General features: G+C 54.4%; 1 protein-coding gene and 1 long non-coding RNA gene across 10 annotated transcripts; one reads left to right on the forward strand and one right to left on the reverse strand.

Moving 5' to 3' along the window:
• Positions 1–9301: 9301 nt before the first annotated feature.
• LOC103243071 (uncharacterized) lies at positions 9302–15079 on the reverse strand. 2 transcript variants are annotated; one of them, XR_500959.3, is made up of 4 exons: positions 14690–15079; positions 14507–14598; positions 12647–12802; positions 9302–10028 (listed from the first exon to the last, which is right to left on the reverse strand). It is a non-coding gene; the product is annotated as an uncharacterized lncRNA (long non-coding RNA). The 2 variants fall into 2 exon arrangements; XR_500960.3 differs by lacking the exon at positions 14507–14598 and having other exon boundaries at positions 14690–15070.
• A 160-nt stretch (positions 15080–15239) lies between these two features.
• On the forward strand, positions 15240–25695 carry FDXR (ferredoxin reductase). Of its 8 annotated transcripts, none has more exons than XM_008011815.3 (12): positions 15240–15369; positions 16101–16198; positions 21300–21392; positions 21608–21730; positions 21939–22052; positions 22367–22468; positions 23252–23377; positions 23630–23714; positions 23847–24046; positions 24129–24300; positions 24947–25117; positions 25247–25695. In XM_008011815.3, the coding sequence occupies exons 1-12, from the start codon at positions 15291–15293 to the stop codon at positions 25375–25377; spliced, it is 1494 nt and encodes a 497-aa protein (XP_008010006.2). In that variant the 5' UTR covers positions 15240–15290; the 3' UTR covers positions 25378–25695. The 8 variants fall into 8 exon arrangements, with proteins under 8 accessions (XP_008010006.2, XP_008010008.2, XP_008010004.2 ...); XM_008011817.3 differs by having other exon boundaries at positions 23270–23377; XM_008011813.3 differs by having other exon boundaries at positions 15241–15369; positions 21297–21392.
• Positions 25696–25927: the final 232 nt, after the last annotated feature.

Here is a 25927-nt window from a genome sequence, read left to right on the forward strand (position 1 = left end):
GTTTGAGTGCATAGCTCTGCTACTTCCTGGAAAGGCCAGCTCAACTTTCTAAACCTCAGTGTTTCCATCTGTGAGTGGGGATGATTGAACGCCTCCCCCGCATTGTAGGCCAGTTGTGAGCATGAATGTAAAGCGCTTAGCTCAGGGCTCAATGCCCAGTGGGAGGAGGAGCAGCCCAGGGACCTGGTGGATGGGAATCTGGGGATGGGGAGGGCTCAGTGGGCATCAGCCAGGCCTGGGAAGCCCTGAGCTGGTGTCAGAGAGAACTGAAAGACTGGTTTGAGAGAGAACTGAAAGACTGGTTTGCCTCCAAGCCCCCCTTTCTGCGCCCACCACAGCCTTGCGCAGCCTATTTAGTATTACAGCGCGGGGCTGAAGAGGAACACCATTCTCCTGGCCCCCCAGCTCTCGAGGGAAGACATGGACGAAGAGGAGAGGAAATAGAACATGTGCATGTTCCGGCTCCTTTCCTGCTGGAAACCAAAGCAATTTATCATTGTTATTATCAGTAGCAATATATGCTAGATTTAAATTAAACAACTCAGTATCACAATCATCACAATCATGTTATATTTATAACACTATGATATAGTGACATCTACCATGAGCACGTGCCCTGCCGTGGCCCACGATATCCACAGTACAGAAATGATGTCATTGCTCTCCCCGGTGATCCGATGACGTGGGTAGCATCACCCTCATCCACTCCAAATCACCCTCTCAGAAAACCGAGGCTCAGAGAGGTTAAAAGACTTACCGAAGGTCACACAGCAAGGACTAGAACCTGGGCGTGTCTGATCCAGAGTCCTGCTCTAGACTCTGTTTTGGGTGCCTTCGCACTGTGCAGGAATCACAGCCTTCACTCCCCTCCCAGCTCTGGCACTGGTCCCACCAGGCCCAACACACATCCTTTGGGCTCATCTACATCCCGAAGCCACTCACACAAGGGCCTGTGGTGCTGATCTGACGCAGAGGAGAGACCAGGTGGCACAGTGTCTACACTGCTCACAACCCCAGCCCTGGGTTGCCAAGGATCTAACTTGCTATGCAGCTAGGAGAGTAACCCTGGGGCTCAGTCCTCAGTTTCCCTTCTTGCAAGGTGAGGAGAGGCTGACAGCCCTTGGCGCCTCAGCAAGCCCCTGCCAGCTAGAGGCTGGCTCGCTCCATCCCTCCTGTCCCTCCCCTGCCCTGCCTCGCTGGGCCACTACTAACCTGGCTTCGTCCCCACAGGAAAGCAGCTGCCTGGGAACACCAGATGCAGGCTTTGGGGTCGCAGCAGAAGGCCAAGGGTCCTAAGAGGTGTGGCTGATGCTGAGATGCAGCAGATGTGGCCCTGCCCTACTGGAGCCAGGGTATCTCAGGGTGCTGGTCCCACCCCCAGCTGGCCAGGATCTGAGCCACCGGCCAGGCCACTTCTCCTGCAGCTTGCCCAGACCCACCCCAGTGAATAATGCCAGTTGCTTTATGGAGCTGGGCCTCACTCGGGCTTTGATGATTTGGAGGGCGGCATGAATGGAAGAGGTACAAGGAAGGGTTAAAGACTCAGCCACCTAGGCTCGGGGCATAGAGACGGTTAAATTGCTGGCAGGAGACACCTTCTTAAGACATCCAGTGCTATCCCTGAGCCCTGGTACCAGCCCTCCAGGTCTCCAGACTCATCTAACTCTTGGGATTCTCCTCCAGGCCCTGGGCCAGGGTGGGACCCTTCCCACCACCCTACCCAACCACAACAATAATTAACCCCAGTAAACCCCAACAAATAAAGATCCAAATCACAGAAAGGAGGGATCATCACTGCCCCAGGATGGGGAACTCCAGAGGGCCCAGGAAGGCCAAGCCCTGGCTCATCTGCCACATCCTGCCCCACTGTTGTGGCCTGAGTAGGCCCAGATGCCCCCAGTCTGTTGGGGCTGGGGAGGAGGGCACCACCTCCCCATCCAGGTAAGGTTTGGGAAGGCATGTTTGTGTCGACTTTGGACCTGAGTCTTTTCCACCATTGAATACTTTTTCCAACTTTTTACCGCCTTCTTCATTCTCTTGGGCCTGTTCTTCCATGCGTCTGTCTATTCACATAGTCAGCAAACACTTACTGAGCACCTACTATGTGCCAAGCACAGCGTGAGGTCTGGGAAGCTGTGTCGTCCAAAGAACAGGAAGGACCTGTCTCTCCACCAAGTCCTATGCTCTTCTCCTTCAGTCAGCCTGTTTCAACTCACACTAGTCTATCCATCAGCTGGTAAATACTAAGCACCGGCTGGGTACAGGGCAGTGTGCTGGGCATGATGGGTGGGTGATATGCACTGGGAAGCAGGCCGATTGGAAGTTATGGAGGAGATTCAGGGAGACATCAGGAAGGCGTGGGAAGGATACTTGCCTTTTGGAAGCTCACAGTGCAGTTGGTTACGGGGAAGAGGCTGGCTATACACTCCTTTATGTGACTTCTTCTTCCTGGGTACACAAAAAGTCCACAGTTCCAAGCTGGCCTGTGGCTGGGACTATATACCTGGATTCTGGCCAGTGGAGTGTGGATGGAAGTGATGTGTGCCATTTCCAGACCTGGACCTAAAACTACCTTCCCATGCTCTCCTTTCCCATCCCCTGGCAATCCTGTGGCAGCCCTGTGTTGGAGGAGGCATCACAGATGTAAGGAACCTGAAATTGGACAGTGATGTGAGCAAGAATAAATCGGTATTGTGTTTGGCCACTGAGATGTTGGGGTTGTTTGTTATAACAGCTAATGTTGGTTATCCTGACTGATACAAGCAGACAGTGCATGCAGGGGAACAGCTTGAATCCTGTGGCTGGATCACAGTGTCCAGGAGTGCTCATTGTGAGGTAATGTGTGACATCTATACCAATACCACAAATACCACTAGCTGGTAGTGGGTATGAGGTCAGAGGAGGGGAAGGATGAACGGTGAAAGGTGGAGTGCCTGGTACATAATAGGTGCTCAGTAAAATAGGATGAATGAAATACACGAAAATATTAGAAGAGCTTTGCAGTGGCGGCTGATGTTGCCAGAAACCCAGAGGATGGGTGGAGCTTGCTTGGGGGATAGGAGTAGAGACAGTTACCCTGGGAAGAAAGACCTGGAGGAGAGAAAGGGCAGCACTTATCCGTGGGTCAGAGATCAGTGAGCAGTCACTCCAGCCCAAGCAGGAGGGTATCTGGACATGGAGCTGGAACTTGGAGGCCTTCAAATGCCAAGCCGAGCAATTTAGACCTTAGGCTCCAGACTACTTTACTTTGATAGCCTAAGATCTAAAAGACCTTATGATTGTCAGAAGTTTGGAGTGGTCTCCAGTGTGGGTATTCACATCAATCCACTGGGGCACAGGAAGAAAATGGTAAACTCCCATTCACATTTATCTCATTCATTTATTTATTTATTTATTTATTTATTTATTTATTTATTTATTTAGAGATGGAGTCTCGCTCTGTTACCCAGACTGGAGTGCAGTGGCGCAATCTCAGCTCACTGCAACCTCTGCCTCCCAGGTTCAAGCAGTTCTCCTGCCTCAGCCTCCCGAGTAGCTGGGATTACAGGTGCCCACCACCACGCTTGGCTAATTTTGTTGTTGTTATATGTTTAGTAGAGACAGGGTTTCACCAGGCTGGTCTCGAATTCCTGACCTGTGATCTGCCCACCTCAGCCTCCCAAAGTGCTGGGATTACAGGTGTGAACCACCATGCCTGGCCTATCTCACTTCTTTAAATGTCTGTTTTTTAGTGTCTATGAAGCTACCAAGGCTCAGAGAGGTTGAGTAACTCATGCAAGGTCACACAGCTACTAAGCGTGCCTGACTCCAAAACCCCGCTGTGCTCTTGACATATGCTGAGTCTTGTGCAGACAGATGAGGACTTGGGTGGGGGTAAAGGTAAGTCTAGGGGAGGGTAGCTGGGAGAGTCGGCAGCCCCTGGCTGTTTCTGCCACTGTGGGCAGAGGCTAAGGAGCCTGCCTAGGCCTGCTTACTAGGCCTCCAGGGCCTGTTGGGAAACACGGAAGCAGGGAGCCCCAGGGAGTGCAGGCCTGCCGTCCAAAGCGCCTCGTCCCAGGCTTGACAATTCAGCCTCACTTTGTGAGCAGGATCCCGAGGCAGGGATGGGGGTACCAATGGCTAAGAGGTCAGGACAAGATGACAGAGGGATAGAGAGGAGTTGGGGGCTGTCACTCAGACTCTGGGGGCAGCTGGCAGGGGTAGGTTGGCTGCTCTGCCACCCACCCACACTCATGCCGATCCCATGGCCAAGGGAACTCATAGGCCAGCCCCACCCTGCCTTCCCATGCTCCACTGTGCTGGGTTTAGGGGTGATTTTACCTTCTGATTTATACCTCTACAAAAGGCAATTACCGACTGGGCAAGGTAGCTCATGCCTGTAATCCCACCACTTTGGGAGTCCGAGGTGGGCGAATCATTTAAGGTCAGGAGTTCGAGCCAGCCTGGCCAACATAGTGAAACCCCGTCTCTAATAGAAACACAAAACACACAAAAAAATTAGCTGGGCGTGGTGGTACATGCCTGTAATCCCAGCTACTGGGGGAGGCTGAGGCAGGAGAATCAGGAGACAGAGGTTGCAGTGAGCCGAGATTGCACCACTGCACTCCAGCCTGGGCAACAGAATGAGCCTCCATCTCAAAATAAATAAATAAAATTAAAAAAAAAAAGTGATTACCAATTGAAAATATAAAATTGTTGGCCAGGCGCGGTGGCTCAAGCCTGTAATCCCAGCACTTTGGGAGGCCAAGATGGGTGGATCACGAGGTCAGGAGATCAAGACCATCCTGGCTAACCTGGTGAAACCCCGTCTCTACTGAAAAATACAAAAAACTAGCCGGGCAAGGTGGCGGCGCCTGTAGTCCCAGCTACTCGGGAGGCTGAGGCAAGAGAATGGCGTGAACCCGGTAGGCGGAGCTTGCAGTGAGCTGGGATCCGGCCACTGCACTCCAGGCTGGGCGACAGAGCGAGACTCCGTCTCAAAAAAAAAAAAAAAAAAGAAAATATAAAATTGTTGTAATTAAAATATAACACCTAGACAGAAAAATGCATCTACCCTAACAGTATAGCATGATGAAGTTTTACAAACTGAACACTCAAGGTTAACTAGAACTCAGTTTAAGAAACAAAACATTGGCCAGGCGTGGTGGCTCACGCCTATAATCCCAGCACTTTGGGAGGCCGAGGTGGGCAGATCATGAGGTCAGGAGATCGACACCATCCTGGCTAACATGATGAAACTCCGTCTCTACTAAAAATACAAAAAATTAGCCGGGCGTGGTGGCGGGCGCCTGTAGTCCTAGTTACTCGGGAGGCTGAGATAGAGTGAGACTGTGTCTCAAAAAAAAAAAAAAAAAAAAAAAGCTGTACTGAGTACCAGGAGCCTGGAGGCAGCTGAGAATGAGGAGCAGGTACTGAGGCTTTGGGACTGCTTGGCTGTTATGGATTTATTGCACAGAGGTGATCTGGTGCTTCTCAAACTTTGGTGTGTAGCAGAACGATCTGGAGACCCAGGCTTGCTGGAGAAGAGGACTCAGGCCACTGTGTTTTTTACCAAGTTCTACAGGTGAATCTGATACCCACCAAAGTGCTACACCCACACAGTAGCTATCATGTGTGCCAAATGAACGCAGGAGGCCAAGGACACCTCCTCTGAGAAGCCTTCCTGGGCTTCTCTACTGGAGTGCTCTACCGACACCCAGCACGCATGAGATACCCCGGTAGCCTCAGGGCTGTATTCTGCTTGTGAATGCTGTCTTGTCCCTGTAAACCCAGTGACTTCATCTGTGCCTGTTTGACTCTTTAGTTCCTGGCACAGACTTGAGCTCTTGGCAATATTCTTCCATCAGTATTTGCTGAGATGACCCTGCAGTTGTCCAGGGAACCAGGTTCAGGCCTGCCAGCCCCCTCGAAGCTGGGGAGGGAAGGCTTCGCTCCTGCCTCGTGTCATCACCCCTGTCTGGTGGACTGCAGTGGGCTGAGGAACAGGGCCAGAGTTGTTTATCACTCAAGCCTCTGACTAACCTACGTGGGAGAGTGAGATGCGTCTTGATTTTTTCATCCCACAGGTGCCCTCCAGCTACCCTCTGGGGAGGATCCAGTTCCCAGTGTGGGGGAAGGGGTGTACCTGTCTCCCCAGTCTGGCTGGCATTGGTGAGGCAAGTGCACTGCTGGAGGGTGCTGGTCTTGTCTGCCACACAGGGTGGCAGTGTCTGGGGCTCATGCCTGTACTCCCAGCACTTTGGGAGGCCGAGGTGGGAGGATCACCTGAGGTCAGGAGTTCAAGACCAGCCTTTGAAGCCATGGTTGGAATCCCAGCCCCACTGGCTGCCCAGACCTTGAGCAAGTTACTTAATTCAACATCTAAGTGTCAGTTTCCTCACCTGATAAGCAGGAGAAATAACATGACCTCCCTCATGAGGCCAGCATGTGAATTAAACGAAACAGTGCAGACCTTAACAGAGGGCCTGGTGCTGACACGCTCCACCAGTATGATCTTCACTTTCTTTCTCTGGAGTTGACGTGGTCAGCTGCAAGGAAAGGGTTAGCAGTTGTTGTTTGCTTTATTTGTCATTTTTTTTTTTTTTTGAGACTGAGTCTTGCTCTGTTGCCCAGGCTGGAGTGCAATGACATGGTCTCGGCTCACTGCAACCTCCACCTCCAGGGTTCAAGTGATTCTCCCACCTCAGCCTCCCTAGTAGCTGGGATTATAGGCACCCGCCATCATGTCCAGCTAATTTTTTTTTTTTTTTTTGTATTTTTGTAGAGACAGGATTTCACTATGTTGACCAGGCTGGTCTTGAACTCCTGACCTCAGGTGAGCCACCTGCCTCAGCCTCCCTAAGTGCTGGGATTACAGGCGTGAGCCACTGCGCCTGGCCTGTCATGTTTGTTTGTTTGTTTAACTGCCAGGTTGCAAATCTCAATGGGGCTGTGTATATGTTGGGGGGTTAGATGCTGTGTCCTCTTGTTTGTTTGTTTAACTGCCAGGTTGCAAATCTCAATGGGGCTGTGTATATGTTGGGGGGTTAGATGCTGTGTCCTCTGGGCCTCTGCCGGGCGCAGAGGACACGTTCTTGCTGCCTGGGACCTCAGAGGATGCCCCGGGAACCTTCCTGGATCTCTGACTCTCCTCCCATGTCTTGGTGCCTTCTCTGTTAGGATCCTTCCTTGTGGAGTTTCTGTGCTTTTCCCAAACCTTGACGCTCAGGAGACATCATCACTGCAGAATAATGCAGCCATAGGCCCTGGGCTCCTTTTGGTGTTTGGCAAATGCTGCAGCCTCAAGCATTAACTGAGTATCATTGGCTCTCCTGGGCGCCCAGCTTTTGCTGGGCTTGTCTCAGGGTTTATCAGCTCCAGGCTAGGCCATCGGATCTGGGGGAGGGGCACACAGGTTGGAGGCGGAGGCTTCCAGTCCAGGCTGTTGTTTCTCTCCTAAAGTATCCAACCTCCGAAGACCCATTTGTGTTCCACATAGGAAAGTTCTATCCCTCCGGGTAGCCTAAGGCTGACCTTCTCTCCTGCCACTGATAACCCTGGCCTTCCCCAGCGAGAGTGCCTGCCCAGCCCTGTCCTGGATCACCATGGGGACTGCCGGGCGTGTTCTCGGGGACTGCCAATGAGGGGCACTGTGCTGTGCTCAGATGGCCACGGGAAGGTGGGGGGCAGTGTGGGCTGGGCAGGCCCCCGTAATTTAAGCCCCGAAGCTTGGGAAAGATTAACTCCTGAAATCAGACGGCTTTAGGGACTCTCCTGCATGTCACTCACAATCCAAGATGCTCCCCTGAGTGGGAGGGAACAGACCTTGCCAGTTCCTAAGCTCCAGGGTCTCCTCTTCAAATCCTCCTTGTGAAGTCGGCTTCGGGCTGCAGGGGTGGAACCACAGCTGCTGGACCGGAGCTCTGCCCTGGGGGAGGGGCGCCTCATAGGGGAATGCCATCGGCTTCCTTTGGGGCTCTTGTGGGGGTGGAAACAGGGTCAGGAACCGCCCTCCCCCCACCTAAGTCGTGATCCTGGAACGTTCTCTTCTCACGGAAGTTCAGTGTGGTCATTACCCTCTGAGCTGTCTCTCCAACCTTCTCTCTGCCTGTTTCCACGCAAACCTCGAGGGTTGTTGCTGTTAGGCAGGAATCTAGACCCAACATGGCGGCGTTACCCGGCGTAGCAGGCCTTATGTTAAAGACTCCCTTCACCCTTGTGCACACCGGCAGACTTACATGCGTCAGAGTTCTGGCTGGGCAACCACACTCCCCCATGACCTGCAGCTCACTTGCATTCCACAAGTTCGTAAACAGCAGTTTTGGTTGACAGTTTCCAAAGACCCCTTCCTCATGACCCTTACTCAACTCCTGCCCTAATAGTTTCAAGACCCCCCCAGGCCCTGTTTGCACAACCAGCTTCCCTACCTCTCGGGCTATAAGAAGCCCCTACCCTCCTCCCTCAGCGCCCACGCCTTTGGACCGAGGAACCTCGCCCGCTAGTCCTAATAAAAGGCTATTCTCACTGCCATTTGCCTTGTGTCTTTTTTTTTTTTTTTTTTTTTTTTTTTTTTTTTTTTTTTTTTTTGAGACGAGTCTCGCTCTGTCGCCCAGGCTGGAGTGCAGTGGCCGGATCTCAGCTCACTGCAAGCTCCGCCTCCCGGGTTCCGGTCATTCTCCTGCCTCAGCCTCCCGAGTAGCTGGGACTACAGGCGCCCGCCACCTCGCCCGGCTAGTTTTTTGTATTTTTTTTAGTAGAGACGGGGTTTCACCCTGTTAGCCAGGATGGTCTCGATCTCCTGACCTCGTGATCCGCCCGCCTCGGCCTCCCAAAGTGCTGGGATTACAGGCTTGAGCCACCGCGCCCGGCCTGCCTTGTGTCTTTGTTCCCGGTTTGGCTCCAGCCTCAGTTTACCTTTACAGTTGCCTAAGTTCAACTACGACATTTTTTTTTTTTTTTTTTTTTTTTTTTGAGGCGGAGTCTCGCTCTGCCGCCCAGGCTGGAGTGCAGTGGCCGGATCTCAGCTCACTGCAAGCTCCGCCTCCCGGGTTCACGCCATTCTCCTGCCTCGAGACTCCCGAGTAGCTGGGACTACAGGCGCCCGCCACCTCGCCCGGCTAGATTTTTGTATTTTTTTTAGTAGAGACGGGGTTTCACCAGGTTAGCCAGGATGGTCTTGATCTCCTGACCTCGTGATCCGCCCGTCTCGGCCTCCCAAAGTGCTGGGATTACAGGCTTGAGCCACTGCGCCCGGCCGACTTCTTATTTTTTTAATCTTTAATATTTATTTGGAGGGAAAACTCAGATTTGCAGTACAAAAATATACTTTTGTAAAAAGCTTTTTATTTTGAAAATAATTATAGATTTGGGGCTGGGCGCGGTGGCTCAAGCCTGTAATCCCAGCACTTTGGGAGGACGAGATGGGCGGATCATGAGGTCAGGAGATCAAGACCATCCTGGCGAACACGGTGAAACCCCGTCTCTACTAAAAAATACATAAAAACTAGCTGGGCGAGGTGGCGGGCGCCTGTAGGGGCTTGGTAAAAGGGAGCTCTGGTTTTTATCCCCCTGTGCCAAGGAGGGCTGTCACGCAGTCAGGATCCCTGGATGTTGGAGAGAAGCCACTCCTTTCTTCTGCTGGGTTGGGGACAAGAATTCTCTGACTTAAGGCGTTCTACTCCTCCGGAGAATCTTGGAACAAGGCCGATAGGAGCTGCGGGTGGGAAGATGATGCCCCCTGCCACCCACCATAGGACGATGGGCCTGCCCACAGCCCCAGCTCATAGGCCCCTCTCCTGCCCATTTTCCACCAGGTGAAGCCCGTGGTGTCCCAGTTCCTCCGTGAGAAGCAGCTACCGTACAACGAGGACTCGTACCTGGCTCGCTTCCGGCTGTTTCTCCGTTGCTATGAGGAATTCATGGTGCAGGCCCCACCTATCACTGAGCTCGTGGGGCTACAATGAGGCCGGGCCAGTGCAGCCACCCCGTCCCTCTCTGGCCCTCCTGCTGCTGTTGGCCCAGGCGGTGTGGCTCAGTGGCTGGTGGCGGACCTGGAGAGTGGAGGCACCAGGCAGGCAGGGGGTCAGGGGAGCTCAGGCCTGGGGTCCGGGGTCCACTTGCCTTGCATGCTTTTCTGGGTTTTGAGGGGTGTCTAGGGGAGGTGGTAATGGTGGCTGTGCATTCTGGTCAGTCGGGACCTCAGCAACTTCATCTCAGGACTAAAGAGCTGGGTCCTTCCCCCTGCTCTATCCTTGGTAGGACTAAGGGGAGGTGACAAGGTGAGTGAGGAGGGATACTGTGCAGGGGCCACCTGGGAGACAGCAGGGGGCACAGAGATCAGGGTCAGTTCCCTCGGCTGGGACCTCCTTGGCATTGGGACAGCCCCACACGGCCTTGGCCACTGTTTCCTTCAGGCTTCGTGCACCAAGGTGCCCTCTCCCTGGGGACCTCAGGGTGAGCTTGCTTTTGGCAGGCCTTCCTCGATCCTCAGCCAAAGGAACCTATGCAAGGTACTGGCTCAGCAGTTCCCCAGGCCGCAGTATCAGTGAGATAAAAGTGAGTGTGTTTTGTGGGGAGGGAACTCCAGGGGAAGTGAGGGGAGAAGGTTCCTCAGGGACAGAGTCGGGGAAAGAGTATAAATAGCAGGCTGGGGGAGGTGGCTCACACCTGTAATCCCAGCACTTTGGGAGGCCGAGGCGGGCGGATCACGAGGTCAGGAGTTCGAAACCAGCCTGGCCAATACGGTGAAACCTTGTGTCTACTAAAAATACAAAAATTTAGCTGGGTGTGGTGGCGGGCACCTGTAGTCCCAGCTACTGGGGAGGCTGAGGCAGGAGAATCGCTTGAACCTGGGAGGTGGAGGTTGCGGTGAGCCAAGACTGCACCATTGCACTCCAGCCTGGGTGACAGAGCGAGACTGCATCTCAAAAAAAAAAAAAAAAAAAAAGAATAAATAGCTTTGAATGTGACCTTGGCTAGTTCAAACAGTTTGCTTTGTTCTGTGATGTTTAGAAGTGGTGAACCTGGGGATCATCCACTGGGAGAGAGAAGAATTTGTAGGAGGGGGCTGGGGTTGGAGGGGGTTCTGGGAACAGGGTCTGGAGGACAGATGGCCTCAGAGAGGAATGGGAGGAGGGTGGGGTGCAGACAGAAGAGCCTGAAGTCAGAGCTGGGCGGGGCTGTGGAAGGATGGTCTGCAGCCTGGGAATGAGATGGGAATATAAGAGAACCGCCAATGCCAGGCAGAGGAAGAGGCCAAGGTGCTGGGGGACACCACTGAGATTCAGCCTACAGTGGGTAGTATTGAGAGGGCCAGGAGCTGCCCCAGCTGGGGGCTGGACTGGGAGGGTGCCAGGAAGTGCCCAGGTAGAGGCTGACAGAGAGACAGAGAAGGAGGCCAGACTCATTAGTTGAAAACAGGGTCTCTCACCTCAGCACCATTGACCTGTTTTTTTTTTTTTTTAATGGAGACGAAGTCTTGTTATGTTGTACAGGCTGGAGTGCAGTGGCGCGATCTCAGTTCACCGCAACTTCTGCCTCCCGGGTTCAAGCGATTCTCAGCCTCCCAAGTAGCTGGGACTACAGGTGCCTGCCGCCATGCCCGGCTAATTTTTTGTTATTTTAGTAGAGACGGAGTTTCACCATGTTGCCCAAGCTGGTCTCGAACTCCTGAGCTCAGGCAATCTGCCCACCTCGACCTCCCAAAGTGTTAGGATTATAGGCATGAGCCACCGTGCCCGGTCACTACTGACATTTTATCTGGCCAATTCTGTGTTGTTGGGGGCTGTCCTGTGCATTATAGGATGTTTAGCAGCATCACTGCTTTCTACCTACTAGATGCTGGGAGCTCAAGTTGTGACAATCAAAAATGTCTCCAGACATTGCCAAGTCAACCCAGTCGAGAACATGCAAGTCATTCTCTGAGCACGTAATTGCCTCGTTTTTCAGTGGCCTTGGATGGGGTGAAAGGCGTGCTGACCCTGCTGATAAGGAGACAAACTGCCGGCAAATGGGAGCCTGTGGGATGGGCAGAGGGGTGTGGCTACAGACACAGGCATTCCCTGAGCCCTGTTCCGTTGGAGAGCCCCTCTTGGTGTGGCCTTAGGCAGCTGCAGAGAAGCCACTGATTCCTTTAGGTGCACTCCCCACGCATCTCCACCACACCTTCCTTTACCAAAGACCGCAGCTCCTTTAGACGCCCTTTTCCATAGCTACAGGCTCTCACTAGTTCCTAAACAGTCTGAAACAGCTCCCTCCAGGCTTGTGGTAGTAGTGGCTTCCAGCTGTTGCTAGCCTGGGGTGCTTCTCCATTCCCTTCACCCTGCTCACACCTTTGTATACAAATTCCTTCATTAAACTGTCCTCAATCACCCCTTTTGAGTGTGCCATCTGTTCCCTGCTAGAAGGCTGACTGATAGACTGGAATTTTGGATCCAGGCAGCCCTCTTGGCACGAGGCAGGCTTGGCGGCTCCCCAGCCCGCCGCTTTGCTATATGTTATTGCTGCTCCTTGGAAATGCATTAGCAGCTTAGAAATGGCCTTGAGGTCTAGGGGTGTAATTAATCAAACTGCTAATTCTCCATCTGAGAAATGCAGTGGCAGAAAAGGCCCCAGTTGCACAGTCCTGGCTCATAATGAAAACCATCCAAATACATAACCAATGACTCACCGTTATTGATCTGGACTTGACTGGGGTATGGGCAGCAGCTGCAGGCCCTGGTGCCAGATCTGGCTGTACCATGGGTATCCTGGGAACAAGTCACTCGATTGCTTTGAGGCTCCATTTTCTGTTTCGCTTAGGATGTGGGCTGGGAATTTCTGGGGCCTGAGAGGTGAGGGAGGTGACAGGAGTGAATGAAGTATATCCAGGTCTCTGCAGAGGCCTAAAGTCTAATCTATAGAGACATATGGGAGACGGTCATAATACATATGGCTGACGATGATAATAGCTAATGTTTATCTAGCATTTATGGAAGTTGTCTTTAGCTACATCACCTGATTTTAATGTCTACAACAAATTGCCGCTGTTCATATTTCCCCCGAATGTTACAGATGGTGAAAAAAAGTCCTGGAGAGATTAAATTTCTCAACGTTATATAGCTAGTAAGTGGAGGAAGAGGGATTCAAACCCAGTGTTGTCTGACTGTAGAATCCATCCTCTTCACCACCAGATATACTGCCTCTAGATGGGGAGCCCTACATACACTTTTCGATTGTATGAATTTCTATTATGTGCCAGCCAGTGTGTGAAGCCCTGGGGATGTAAGAGCTAATGAGATTGGGTCCCCATCTTCGTGGAGTTATAGTCTAGTGCAGGGGTGGTCAAACTCTGTAAAGGACCAGATAGTAAATATCTGGGGCTTTGCGAACCATATGATCTCTGTTACAACTACTCAATTGTGCCGTCAAAGCACAAATATAGCCATAGACAATATGTAAAGAAGCATGGATGTCTTCCAATAAAAAGTTTTATTCAAACCGAAGTCTGAATTTCATGTAATTTTTACATGTCACACGATTTTATTTTTTACCATTAAAAATGTAAAAACCAGCTGGGTGCAGTGGCTCACTCCTGTAATCCTGGCACTTTGCAAGGCCGAGGTGGGAGGATCACTTTGAGCTCAGGAGTTCGAGACCAGCCTGGGCGACATGGCAAAATCCCATTTTTCACAAAAAATTCAAAAATGAACCAGGCGTGGTGGCAGGCACCTGTGGTCCCAGCTACTCCGGAAGCTGAGGCCTGAGGCTTGCTTGAGCCAGGAAGCAGAGGTTGCAGTGAGCCGAGATGGCACCACTGCACTCCAGCCTGGGTGACAGAGTGGGACCCTGTCTCAAAAACCAAAACCAAAACCAAAAACCCCAAAACCTTCAAAAAACCAAAAACAGTAAAAGCCATTCTTGTTGGTCATTCAAAACATGTTGGTGGACAGTATTTGGCCTGCAATCTATATGTTTGCCTACTCCTGGTCTAGTGGGACAGGCATAAAACACTGGACCTATTAGAAAGCACTACAGTATTTACTTACCAGTGGGCGAGAGGGGAAGTGAACAGTAAGGGCACAGAGGACTACTGGGATATTGGCCATGCTTTATTTCTTGATCTGGGTGGTGGTTATATGGTTACCTTGTGATATATTGTCAAGTGGTACACTTATGATTTGTGCACTTTTCTGTATGTTATTCTTGAATTTAAAATCTCATTAAAAACGACAGTGTAGTAAGTCATGATGCGGAAAGGTCGGATGCTGTGGAATGAGAAGCTTTAACTCCTTGGAACTTGGGAGGGGACGGGTCAGAGAAAAGGCTTCTCCAAGGAAGTAATGTTTGACAAGAAGGCCCATGGGGAAAAGGAAGAGGGATTAGGTTTATTGGGTCAGCTGTGACTACGGGTCCTGTTCTTATTTTAAAAAATATTTTGGTCATAGATTTGTTGCATTAATTTTGACCTTTTAAAACGTTGCAGTATTATATTTATCTTGATTACCGAGTGTTTTGGAGCCCCCTTAAATTCTGAACCCGAGGGGAGTACCTCAACCCTGGTCCCGACACGGCTGCACGGGGGTCGGAGGCTCTGTACTTAGTACCATAGGTAAGCCACTGCCACGCCGCCCTTTTCTTCACCTATGTAATGGGAAAGGAGGTGAGGTGGGACGAGCTTTCCAGGGTTTAATATTCTCCCTGGCCCGACAAAGACAGGGATTTGAGGGATTACCTCGGCACAACACCCGGGGTCGAAGAAGGAAGCTGCTGGGCTCCGCGCGGCAGCTCCCTTGTTCCAGACTTCCGCACTCGGATTATTTCCCAAAGGCGGGAAGGCTGGCTTGGAGCCGGACTAATGATTGGCTGGAACGAAGTCACGCGGGAGGACTCGTTATCAAATGGCAAGGGCGTATGCGTCATCAGCGAGCGACGAGAGCCTCCCGAGAGGGGCGCGGCTAAGTAAAATAGGCTCCTTTCTAATTGGTTATTTCCTTGGGAAAAGACTGAAACAGCGATGGGGATTCGCTCTCTTTTAGGCTTCCGGGATTTGGGGGGAAGGTGAGGCTTGGGGAGAAATGTATTAAATCGCGTATACCCCGGATGCTCTGAGGGGCGGGGCTTCTACGGTGGGGCGTAGTTAAGGGTGGGTCTCTCTTTTGGGGGCGGGATTCTCTCGAGAGTAGGGGTGGAGCCGCAACGCTGTGCTTCCCCGGAGCGCGGGGGGCGGGGTTTAGGGGCGGGGCCTCGCTTGTGGGCGGGCCCGGGCAGGGGCGGGCTTGCACTGCGGGGCAGTAGCCAGGACCAGATCCGCTTGCAGGTTGCTGTTCCCAGCCATGGCTTCGCGCTGCTGGCGCTGGTGGGGCTGGTCGGCGTGGCCTCGGACTCGGCCGCCTCCCGCCGGGAGCACCCCGAGTAGGAGCAGGGCGCCTTTGGGGCTGGATGGGAGGGCGGGGAGGCCTGCGAGCGCTGAGTAGGGGTCGGAGCCGAGCTGGGGAAGGGCTGGAGAGGGGTGAGACTGAAGGAGTGTCTTCCTGCTAGCGAGATCGCGGTAGTGTACGGGGGTGGGCGGAGATCTGTGCGTGAGATGTGAGGCTTCTAGGGTGAGCGACGGAGGTCAACAAAGGTGAAAAGGAGAGACTTTGAGATCCACAGGTGTGAGACGGGGTGAATGGGGAGTGATACGGAGGTCTGTGGGGCGAGAGGCGAAGTCTGAGTCGAAACAGGGATCTGTAGGAATAAGACGGGTCTATATGGGCAATATAGCGTTTTGTGGAGAGAGAGTGGTTAGAGGAGGGACACTGTGGGGAGACCCACGGGGTCGAGATTGGGATGATGTGGAGGCCGTTGGAAGGATGTGGGATTCCAGCGGATTGGACAGGGAATTAAGTGTTATTGGGCAGGCCATTGGCAGTGGTGTAGTAGGTTCATGGGTGAGATGTGAGGCTCTGGATGAACACACAGCCTTTGGGGGTTCAGATGAAATAAGAGACCCTCAAATGCCACAGCCTTGAGGAACAAGAGAAGGAGGATGCAGGTGAGGGTGAAGCCTGGGAAGTTCCAGCTTCTGTTGGATATTCAGGTTGGTTTGGGACTGGGGAGAGAAGTTAATTTTGGCCTTTTCCCTCTCCTCTGCCTGGCCCCAGGCTTCCGCCACCATTTATCCACACAGGAGAAGACCCCTCAGATCTGTGTGGTGGGCAGTGGCCCTGCTGGCTTCTACACAGCCCAACACCTGCTAAAGGTAAACCACTTACTCATAGTCCATCATTCACCTGCTGCTCCAGTCCTAAGGGCAAGGCTCACCCTCTTTGGGTTTTAAGAGCACTCCTGGATGCCTGATGGGGAAGGGGCTCCCAGCCATCTGGCCTGGATACTTCCCACGTGCTTCCTCACCTACACCTGAGGCTCCCCTCCCCTCATGTCCTCAGTGTGAGAGAGGTATAAAACACATATTGGTGGTGAGTGGTCAGTGGCAGGTAGTCAGCTTTGCCTCCCTGGCCAAGCACTCCAGGGGGTTTATGTAGACCTGCAAAATGACTTTGTTCTCCTTTATCTTCCCTCCTTTCTCCTCTGTCTTCACTCTGTCCCAAACATCCTGCATCTCGAGGCTACCCACCTCCTCTGCTTTCTGTAACTTTACCTGCCTTGCGATGCCCTCCTCACCCATAGCTCCAGTCCTCCATGCCATTCTGTTCTTTCAGCCTGCCCTCTGCCCCTCCCCCTTCCCCTGTGAAGGCCAGGATCTCAAGCCTTTCAGTGTCCGCCTTGGCAGGAAGGGCCCCAAGCCAAGTCTACAGGTTATACTTGAGACTGCACATCAGACTTTGGGACAGAGTAGAGAAGGGATACCCAGGTTAACTGAGACACGAGACAATTGCCTAGCTTTGGAGAGGCTTGGAGTGTCCGTGGAGATAGGAGAAAGGATGAATATCTTAATTATACACACACACACGAAATGTAGGGTGACCAACTGACCTGGATTGCCCAGGACAAGGGACTTCAGCGCTAGCTGAAGGTTCTTGGGAAACCAGGATGAGCTGATCACTCTGCTGAAAAGTGACCCATGCATGCTTCCCAGGCAACACAGCTGAAAGAGCTAATTACAGTAGTGTGGGCAGCGTGAGCTGAGGCAGGTGGGGTCAATCAGAAACTGTTTCCTGGGCCGGAAGCCCAGGTGGCTCATGCCTGTAATCCCAGCACTTTGGGAGGCCGAGGCAGGTGGATCACGTGAGGTCAGGAGTTTGAGACAAGCCTGGCCAACATGGTGAAACCCCCATCTCTACTAAAAATACAAAATTTGGCCATGTGTGGTGGCACATGTGTGTAGTCCCAGGTACTTAGGAGGCTGAGTCTGGAGGATCGCTTGAACCCAGGAGGTGGAGGTGACATTGAGCCACCTCCAGCCTGGGCGACAGAGAAAGACCCTGTCTCAAAAAAAAAAAAAAAAAAAAAGAGAGAGAGTGCATTTGAGCTGCACTGAAGCAGACCAAGGGCTTTGGCGAGGGCCTCCCACATGTGGGGAGTCATCCTGGAATGCAAGGCCATGGGCATGCTGCCATGTGGGAGGGAGGACAGCCTGGGCTTTGGGATGGAAATCAGGGAGCACACAGGGGCTGGAGAGGCCCTGAGGGCTTCGTATAAGGGACATTTTGTTAGCTGAGCCTGAAATTTTGGAAGCGGGGAGAGTAAGCCTTCCAGGCAGTGCTATTTTTTTTTTTTTTTTTTTTTTTTTGAGATGGAGTCTGGCTCTGTCACCCAGGCTGGAGTTCAGTGGCACAATCTCAGCTCACTTCAACCTCCACCTCCCAGGTTCAAGCGATTCTCCTGCCTCAGCCTCCTGAGTAACGGGGTTACAGGCGCACACCACCACATCCAGCTAATTTTTGTATTTTTAGTTGAGACAGGGTTTCACCATGTTGATCAGGCTGGTTTTGAACTCCTGACCTTGGCCTCCCAAAGTGCTGAGATTACAAGCATGAGTCCCTGCACCCGGCCAGGCAGTGTTCTTGGCACGACTGTACTCAGCTGGCAGACATGTGCATACTTTCCTTGTGGAATGGGATGGGGAGGGGCTCAGGCCAGTTACAACCCTTGTTCTGATCCTTGGGCTGATCTTTGCCCACAGGGAGCTCCAAGCTACTGGCTGTGCTCCTAAGACAGGACCACGTGCAGCACGTTTGGGACAGTGGCACTTAGCTTGAGTCAGGCACTGAGCACAGCATCTCGTAGCATCCTCATGACAACCTGCAAAGCAGGTGTCATGCCTCTTGCTTCACAGGTAAGGATGCCAGGGCTGAGTGAGGTTGTCCAAGCTTCCACTGCGGAGCAGGGACGGCACTGGGGTCTGAGTGAAGGCAGCTCCATGCGAGGCCATCCATGTTCGTCCATTCAGTAACCATTTACTGGACGTAACACGTTCTGGGCACAGGCTTCACTGGGAACATGAGGGTGCGCAGGACAGACGTCCCTGTGCTCGAGGACCTGACATTTGAATGTCAGGGGGACAGGCGGATAATTTACAAGGTATTTTAGGGCTCTGAAGGCTGTAAGCACAGAGACTGGGGTGCGGGGAGGGGGTCCATGCCCAGTCTGGAGGAAGAGATGTCCCAATTGCAGTCTGAAGGACAGTAGATGTCAGGTTGGGGGACAATGGCAGGAGTGTCCCAGGCACAGAAAACTGTGTGAACAAAGAGGAAGAGAATGGCCCTCTGGGGAAAGGACAAGTTCTGGAAGGTGTGTGTGTGCAGTAAGGAATGAGGAGGTGAGAGCCGAGGCTGAGAGGTAGGTAGGACCCAGATCCTGGGGGGTTGGAAGCCACTGACCAGGCTCTGGAGGCAGGTTTCTCTGGGAGGTGTCCACAGCTGCCTCCTCTTCCCCCATCAGAGTCTCCTGGGACATCTTATCAAAATACACATTTCTGGGCCTAGCTCGGACCTAATCAAACTGTGGCTGGGCCCAAGAGTCAGCAATGTTGAACACCCTGAAGGATTCCTGTGCCCACTGCTGTAGGTGGTTGGCTTCACTGGAGAGTTTTCAGGGTGCTGATTTCCTTCAGGATGCCCCTCTGCCTGCAGGGTAGGTCCAGGCAGGGCTGGTGGCCAGAGAGCAGTGGGGAGCTGCTGGGGTGGTAGTGAGGAAGAGGACTGGGAGGATAGGGGATTGATGGGATCAGGTGGGGGGTCAGGGAGGAGCCCCAAGTTCCAGCTTGGGCCCTGAGTGGATGGGGCCGAGGGAACAGGAGCAGAAGGGGAGCGGTTTGGGGCAAGAGGACTTGGCTTAAATCTGGATGGATTTGAGATGTCTGGGGTGGGACATCCAGGGGTCTCAGGTTTGGAGCTTGGGAAGATGTCTCGGCAGGAGAGAGAGAGAGTAGAAAGTCATCAGCAAGTTAAAGGGAATTTGGGGTTGCAGGAGGGAGTGGGTTAAATCCCCAGGGAGGAGGAAGGAGGGCCACATCGGAAGAACCTCAGAGAATGTCCTTGTTAGCGGGGAGCAGCGAGAGGGACGAGAGGGAGGGAGGGAGGGAGGGAGGAAGGAAGGAAACCTGGAAGATGAGGTCAGCCACGAGAGATAAGGGGTAAGAATATCCGGCAGACTTAGTGTTCTGGAGGTGGCCCTGGAGAGGACAACGTGACCCAGAGTGAAGGATCCGTCACAGGAAAGAATGGAAGATAAGGATAGAGAGGTCGGTTGGGTGAGGTGTTGACCTCCAGGCCGAGCAGTTTGAACTTTATGCTGTGGCACTGGGCCCCAGCGAAGATTTTTGAGCAAGGCAGTGACATACAACAACAGAATAGTAATGATAGCTCCCTGCTTGATTGAACACTCAGAGTAGGTTGCACCCCGGGCTGCCTGATTACTCATTTAACCTTGAGCAGGACGTCGCAGGGCTCCTGTTTTGGACAGAGAAGAAACTTTCCCCAGGCCATAAGCCAGCTAGTGCTGGATCTGGGATTGGCACCCAAGGCTACCTGTTTGACTCCAAGCTGGGAGCGCTTTGTGGGTACAACATTGTGGGCCTTGAGGGAGGTGGTTTGGGGAGCCCCCTGTGGCTGGCCTGGGATGGAGAGAGGCAGGAGGTGGGGGAGGGGGTGGACTAGGGTGCAGGCAGTGGAGTGGAGGGGAAGAGGGGATTTGGGCAAAGGTGAGGAGGTGGGTGGGAGCCTTAGTTGTGGGTAGGGAGACTGATGGGCAGGGGCTTATTTGCCTTGAGTCCCAGTGAAGCTGGAGGTGTCATAGTGAGGACCTATGATAGGATGGGGGGCTGGGCGTGTCAGCCGTAGCACCCCTAACTGCTTTACTGCTAACTGGCCTGTGGCCCAGAGTCCCACCACCCTGACCTGATGCTTCCCAGCAGCTGTGAGAGGGAGCTGTCATCCGTCCTAGTGTGCAGAGGGGGAGACTGAGACCTGGGGAGGCCCTGGGACTTGCTGGGATCATGTGGCTGGTTGGTGGCAGAGCCAGACCAGACTTGCCTGCTGGACCCCCGACCCCGTGCCTTCCACATGGCCTCTCAAGGTGCCCTGGGAAGGCGGTCAGCGCAGAACCACTGCCTGAGACTGTCTTTCTAAGACTGGGAGCAGGCCCGTTTCCACCTCTGTTCCCCATGAAACCCCAGCTCTGCCCCTCCCTGTCCTGCTGCTCCCCTTTTCCCAGAGCGTGGTCCTGGGCACGAGAGCTAAGGCACCTGTGAATTTGGAGGGTGGCCCTCAGGTCCTCAGACTGGCTGGGACGTGAGGGTCCCAAGTGTTGAAGGGTTGGAGGCCAGGGCTGTGGGTTGCGCTTGACCTGAGAAGATCAAGAAGCTGCCCTGATACAATTCCACCTGGGGAAAGCCACAGCCGCCTCAGCTGGCCACATTTCTCCCCATCTCCAAGGGCTGGCCGTCTCCTTTTCTCTTTTCTTTTTTTTTTTTGGAGACAGAGTCTTGCTCTGTCACCCAGGCTGGAGTACAGTTGCACGATCTTGGCTCACTGCAAACTCTGCCTCCCGGGTTCAAGCAATTCTCCTGCCTCAGCCTCCTGAGTAGCTGGGATTACAGGTGCCTACTACCATGCCCAGCTAATTTTTGTGTTTTTAGTAGAGACGGGGTTTCACCATGTTGGTCAGGCTGGTCTCAAACTCCTGACCTCAGGTGATCCACCCGCCTCAGCCTCCCAAAGTGCTGGGCTGACAGGCGCGAGCCGCCGCGAGGAGTGAGGGCTCTTTTTCCTTGCAGAGGGTGGAAACCTTGTGTTCTCAGCCCAGAGTCCTGAACTCTCCTGCTCTGTCGGGGAAGGGGAGGACCTGGGGGGTCCCAGCCTCTCTCTCAGCCCCACCAGCTGCCACCCTGTTCCCAGCAGCACCCCCAGGCCCACGTGGACATCTACGAGAAGCAGCCCGTGCCCTTTGGCCTGGTGCGCTTTGGCGTGGCGCCTGATCACCCCGAGGTGAAGGTGGGTCTCTGTGGGCCTGGAGGCTGGGGTTTGGAGGCTTTGGTCAAGATGAGGAGGGCAGCGAGGCTCCCTGGCTGGATGACAGGACTTCATGCTGTCTGTGCCGATGCCACCCAGCTTTCATCCTGGGGACACAGAGTGGTGAGGGTGGTGCAGACGTGGACCCTGGAGCTACCTCACCCTCTAACCCCTCCCATTCCCGGGGGACCTGGCAGAATGTCATCAACACATTTACCCAGACGGCCCACTCTGGCCGCTGTGCCTTCTGGGGCAACGTGGAGGTGGGCAGGGACGTGACGGTGCCGGAGCTGCGGGAGGCCTACCATGCTGTGGTGCTGGTGAGTGCAGCTAGGTAGGCCCTAGGTCGGGGAGGCAGCGGCTGCAGAAGGGGACCGGTGGCTGGGGGTGGAAGGCAGCAGGGGTGAGGCCAGGATGCAAGCTGCTGAGGAGAAGCTGGAAGGAGGCTACTGGGAGCCTGGGGGGCTGCCCGGCCCATCAGTGCTGGTGTTGAGGGCTGTGGGTCTCGGGCCTGCCATCTTTCATCAGAGCTACGGGGCAGAGGACCATCGGGCCCTGGAAATTCCTGGTGAGGAGCTGCCAGGTGTGTGTTCTGCCCGGGCCTTCGTGGGCTGGTACAACGGGCTTCCTGAGAACCGGGAGGTGAGTTTGGGGAGCATGCCTGCTGCATCTTCCTCCCCGCCCCTCAGCCTTTTAATGCCAGCCCTGGGGAAAGAGGGAGGGAGCTGCCATTCAATGGCGAGATGTGACCTCATGCTGACTGAGGTGGGAGGCCAGCTGTGGAGGACCTTGGGGGAGAGCTGGGTCCAGGTGGAGGAGGAGGGACCAGAGTCGTGGACTTTACTGGTGTGGGGAAGCCCCAGGGCACAGTGAGGACCAGGCGTGAGGCACCTGCAGACTGAGATGAGCTGAGTGGAGCAAGGCCGGGGGACCCTATCGAGACCTTTCCCCTCCAGCTGGAGCCAGACTTGTGCTGTGACACAGCCGTGATTCTGGGGCAGGGGAACGTGGCTCTGGATGTGGCCCGCATCCTACTGACCCCACCTGAGCACCTGGAGGTGAGTGTTAGGTCGGGGCTGGGTGGGGGTGGAGGTGGAGTCACCCTGAGGAGAGAGTGCCCTTGTCTGCAGGGTTCAGGCCTCACCTCTCCAAGCTGGACTCAGTGCCTCTGTTTCCCCGTGGTGCCCAGGCAGAGGCCCTCTGAAGGGCAGTGCCATGCGCTTCCTCTTCTACCATTTTCCCTTCACTTTCTGCACTCCAGCTAAGTGGTGTTTTTCTCTTATTCTTCAGTACGCCACAGGACCCTTGCTCACACCATCCCCTGCTTGGATCATCCCCACTCACTTCCCACCAGTTAACAGCTAAAGTTCACCTTTGAGATCTTGGCTCAGTTGTCCTTTCCACCAGAACGTCCCTGAATTGGTCCACTCCCCCATCATGCCTCCTCCCATAGCCCCGTCTGCTTCTGTTTCACAGCCTGTTATCGCCACGGCAATTTTACACACATTGATGAGTATTATAGTATTTATCTCCCCAGCAGATCAGAAGCTCTGTGAGGGCCTGCTCCTTGTCTCTTTTGCTCACCATTGACCACCCCTGCTCCTCCAAGCTCTTTGAATTGCAGGGAGCACATGGTAGAGGCCCAGTGAATACTTGTTGAATGACCGTGTGGGCCTGGTGTGCTATTAGTTGGAGCCATTTGCAGAGTTGGCAGCAATGCTCCATCTGGCCACCAGGGGGGAGCAGTGGTGCAATTTTGGGCCTCCAGCCTTCTGGCCCACGGTGGGGACATGACCAAATGGAGAGTGCCCTTTCCTGGGTCAGTGTCTGATGACTCCAAGGCCCTCCTTTTGTGCCAGAGAACGGACATCACGAAGGCAGCCCTGGGTGTCCTGAGGCAGAGTCGAGTGAAGACAGTGTGGCTAGTGGGCCGGCGTGGACCCCTGCAAGTGGCCTTCACCATTAAGGTGCTGGGGCTAGAGTGGGAGGAGCCAGGGTTCCAAGTGGAGGAGGCCTCTCCTTAAGGAGCAGGGGTGGGGCAGAGCCCCTGGGAGTAGCTGCTGCCTGGGATGGAAGAAGGGGAGCAGCCAGGGACCCGGGGGCCTGTGCCTTCAGGGAGGAGGGGAGGTCTCTCCTGCCTGGGCTGGACCCTGGGGTGGGCTGAGGTAGACTGTGTCCCGGGCCTGACCTCCTCCCCCTTCCCTGCCCCCATCTTCAAGGAGCTTCGGGAGATGATTCAGTTACCGGGAGCGAGGCCCATTTTGGATCCTGCGGATTTCTTGGGCCTCCAGGACAAGATCAAGGGTGAGGAACCCTGGCCTGGCCCCCCAAATACTAGGGGGAGGGTGGCCTAGGTCAGACAGGGACTGGGGAAGGGTGTGCAGGGAGAGGGCTGGGGCCCAGGGACAACCTGGAGACATTCTACGTTGCCAACAGAGGTCCCCCGCCCAAGGAAGCGACTGACGGAACTGCTGCTTCGAACGGCCACGGAGAAGCCAGGGCCGGAGGAGGCTGCCCGCCGGGCATCAGCCTCCCGTGCCTGGGGCCTCCGCTTTTTCCGAAGCCCGCAGCAGGTGCTGCCCTCACCAGATGGGCGGCGGGCGGCAGGTGTCCGCCTGGCAGTCACTAGACTGGAGGTGAGTCTCACGTTTCCCAAAGACACCCCGTTCCCAGGCCTCTGCCACCCCAGCCTGGTGTTGGCCACACTCTCCCCAACAGGGTGTCGGTGAGGCCACCCGTGCAGTGCCCACGGGCGACATGGAAGACCTCCCTTGTGGGCTGGTGCTCAGCAGCGTTGGGTATAAGAGCCGCCCTGTCGACCCAAGCGTGCCCTTTGACTCCGAGCTTGGGGTCATCCCCAATGTGGAGGGCCGGGTTATGGATGTGCCAGGTGAGAAGGGTGAGGAGGCTGGGTGCTGAATTATGGTGAGAGGCCGAGAAGCTAGTATCTCCTGGGGCCACACGTTCATTCATCTAGCAACATGCACGGAGAAGCTTCTGTAGGGCAGGCCCTCTCCAGGACCCAGTACCACCCTCCTGTTGGCCCTGAGAGAAGTTCCAGTCTAGCTAGGACATATGGGTCATTGTCGGGTCATGAAGTCATTCAACAGACATTTACTGAGGTCTGTTCTGGGCTAGGCCCTGTGCTTAGTGCTGGGATTGGAGATTAATAAGGCAACCTGTGTCCTCAGGGAGCTTCCAGCTTTACTAAGGGCCCACATACCTATCTAGTGATTAATTCACTTGGTAAACATTTACCAAGGGCCTACTGAAACTGCAGGGGAGCAAGCTTCAGCTCCTAAGCTTAGGGATCCCCTCATCTATAGAGACACAGAGGTGTAAGGGGGTCAGCCTGGTAAAAACAGGGCGAGAAGAATCCAGGGCAGTGGACCAGTGGCCACAGCAGGCTCAGCCGACAGTCTGCCGAGAGGCGTGGGGTGTCTGTGTGCGTGCACATGGTATAGATTGTGGGCACAGGATGGCCAGGGTGGTATCCAGCCACCTCCCTTCCTTCCTCTTCTGTTACCCCCTCTTAGGCCTCTACTGCAGCGGCTGGGTAAAGAGAGGACCTACAGGTGTCATAGCCACAACCATGACTGACAGCTTCCTCACTGGCCAGATGTTGCTGCAGGACCTGAAGGCTGGGCTGCTCCCCTCGGGCCCCAGGCCTGGCTACGCCGCCATCCAGGCCCTGCTCAGCAGCCGAGGTCTGGGCCCCGATGCTGAGGTCTTGGGAGGTGGGGTGGGTGGTCCTTCTCTGGGGCCTCACTCTTTGGGAGGGGGTTGTTCTGGGAGGGGTGAAGGAGGAGGTGTTAACAATCTCCCCTCTGCTTCAGGGGTCCGGCCAGTCTCTTTCTCAGACTGGGAGAAGCTGGATGCTGAGGAGGTGGCCCGGGGCCAGGGCACAGGGAAGCCCAGGGAGAAGCTGGTGGATCCTCAAGAGATGCTGCGCCTGCTGGGGCACTGAACCCAGCCTCAGCCCCTGCCCCTGGCAGGGAAGGGATGAATGCTGGGAGGGGAAGGGCTCCATCCGTCTGAGTGGGACTTTGCAACCTCTGCTGATCCCAGCCGGCTGTGGCTTGGAGGCTTGGCTGCTATTCCAGTGTCTCCTCCCTCCTAGGGAAGGTCGCCCTTGCGCCCAAGGGTTTAGCTTTCAGCTACCGAGGTAACCTTAGGGACAGGTGGAGGTGCGGCCGACCTAACTCCTTACCCACCTCTCTACTGCTGGACTGTGGTGGGTCACCAGGTTGGGAACATGCTAGAAATAAAACAGCTGCAACCAAAAGCCATGGTTAATTGGGGACTTTTTTTGGAAGGGTTGGGGTCGGGGGTCACCTTCTGGCCGTAGCTCCCCTACCGTCACCAGGTGGCGCTGCAGAGACGGCTCCCTGCTCCGGGGCCTTTCGGGGGCTTGATGGGGCTCGGCAGCCAGGCCTGGCATAGACACATTCTTTCTCGGCTCGGCCATGCTGTGGCTGCGGGTTGCCTGTCTTCTGTCCACACTAGGGCTGCCTGGG

This window comes from Chlorocebus sabaeus, chromosome 16 (assembly GCF_047675955.1).
Source record: "Chlorocebus sabaeus isolate Y175 chromosome 16, mChlSab1.0.hap1, whole genome shotgun sequence".
Taxonomy (NCBI): Eukaryota; Metazoa; Chordata; class Mammalia; order Primates; family Cercopithecidae; genus Chlorocebus; species Chlorocebus sabaeus.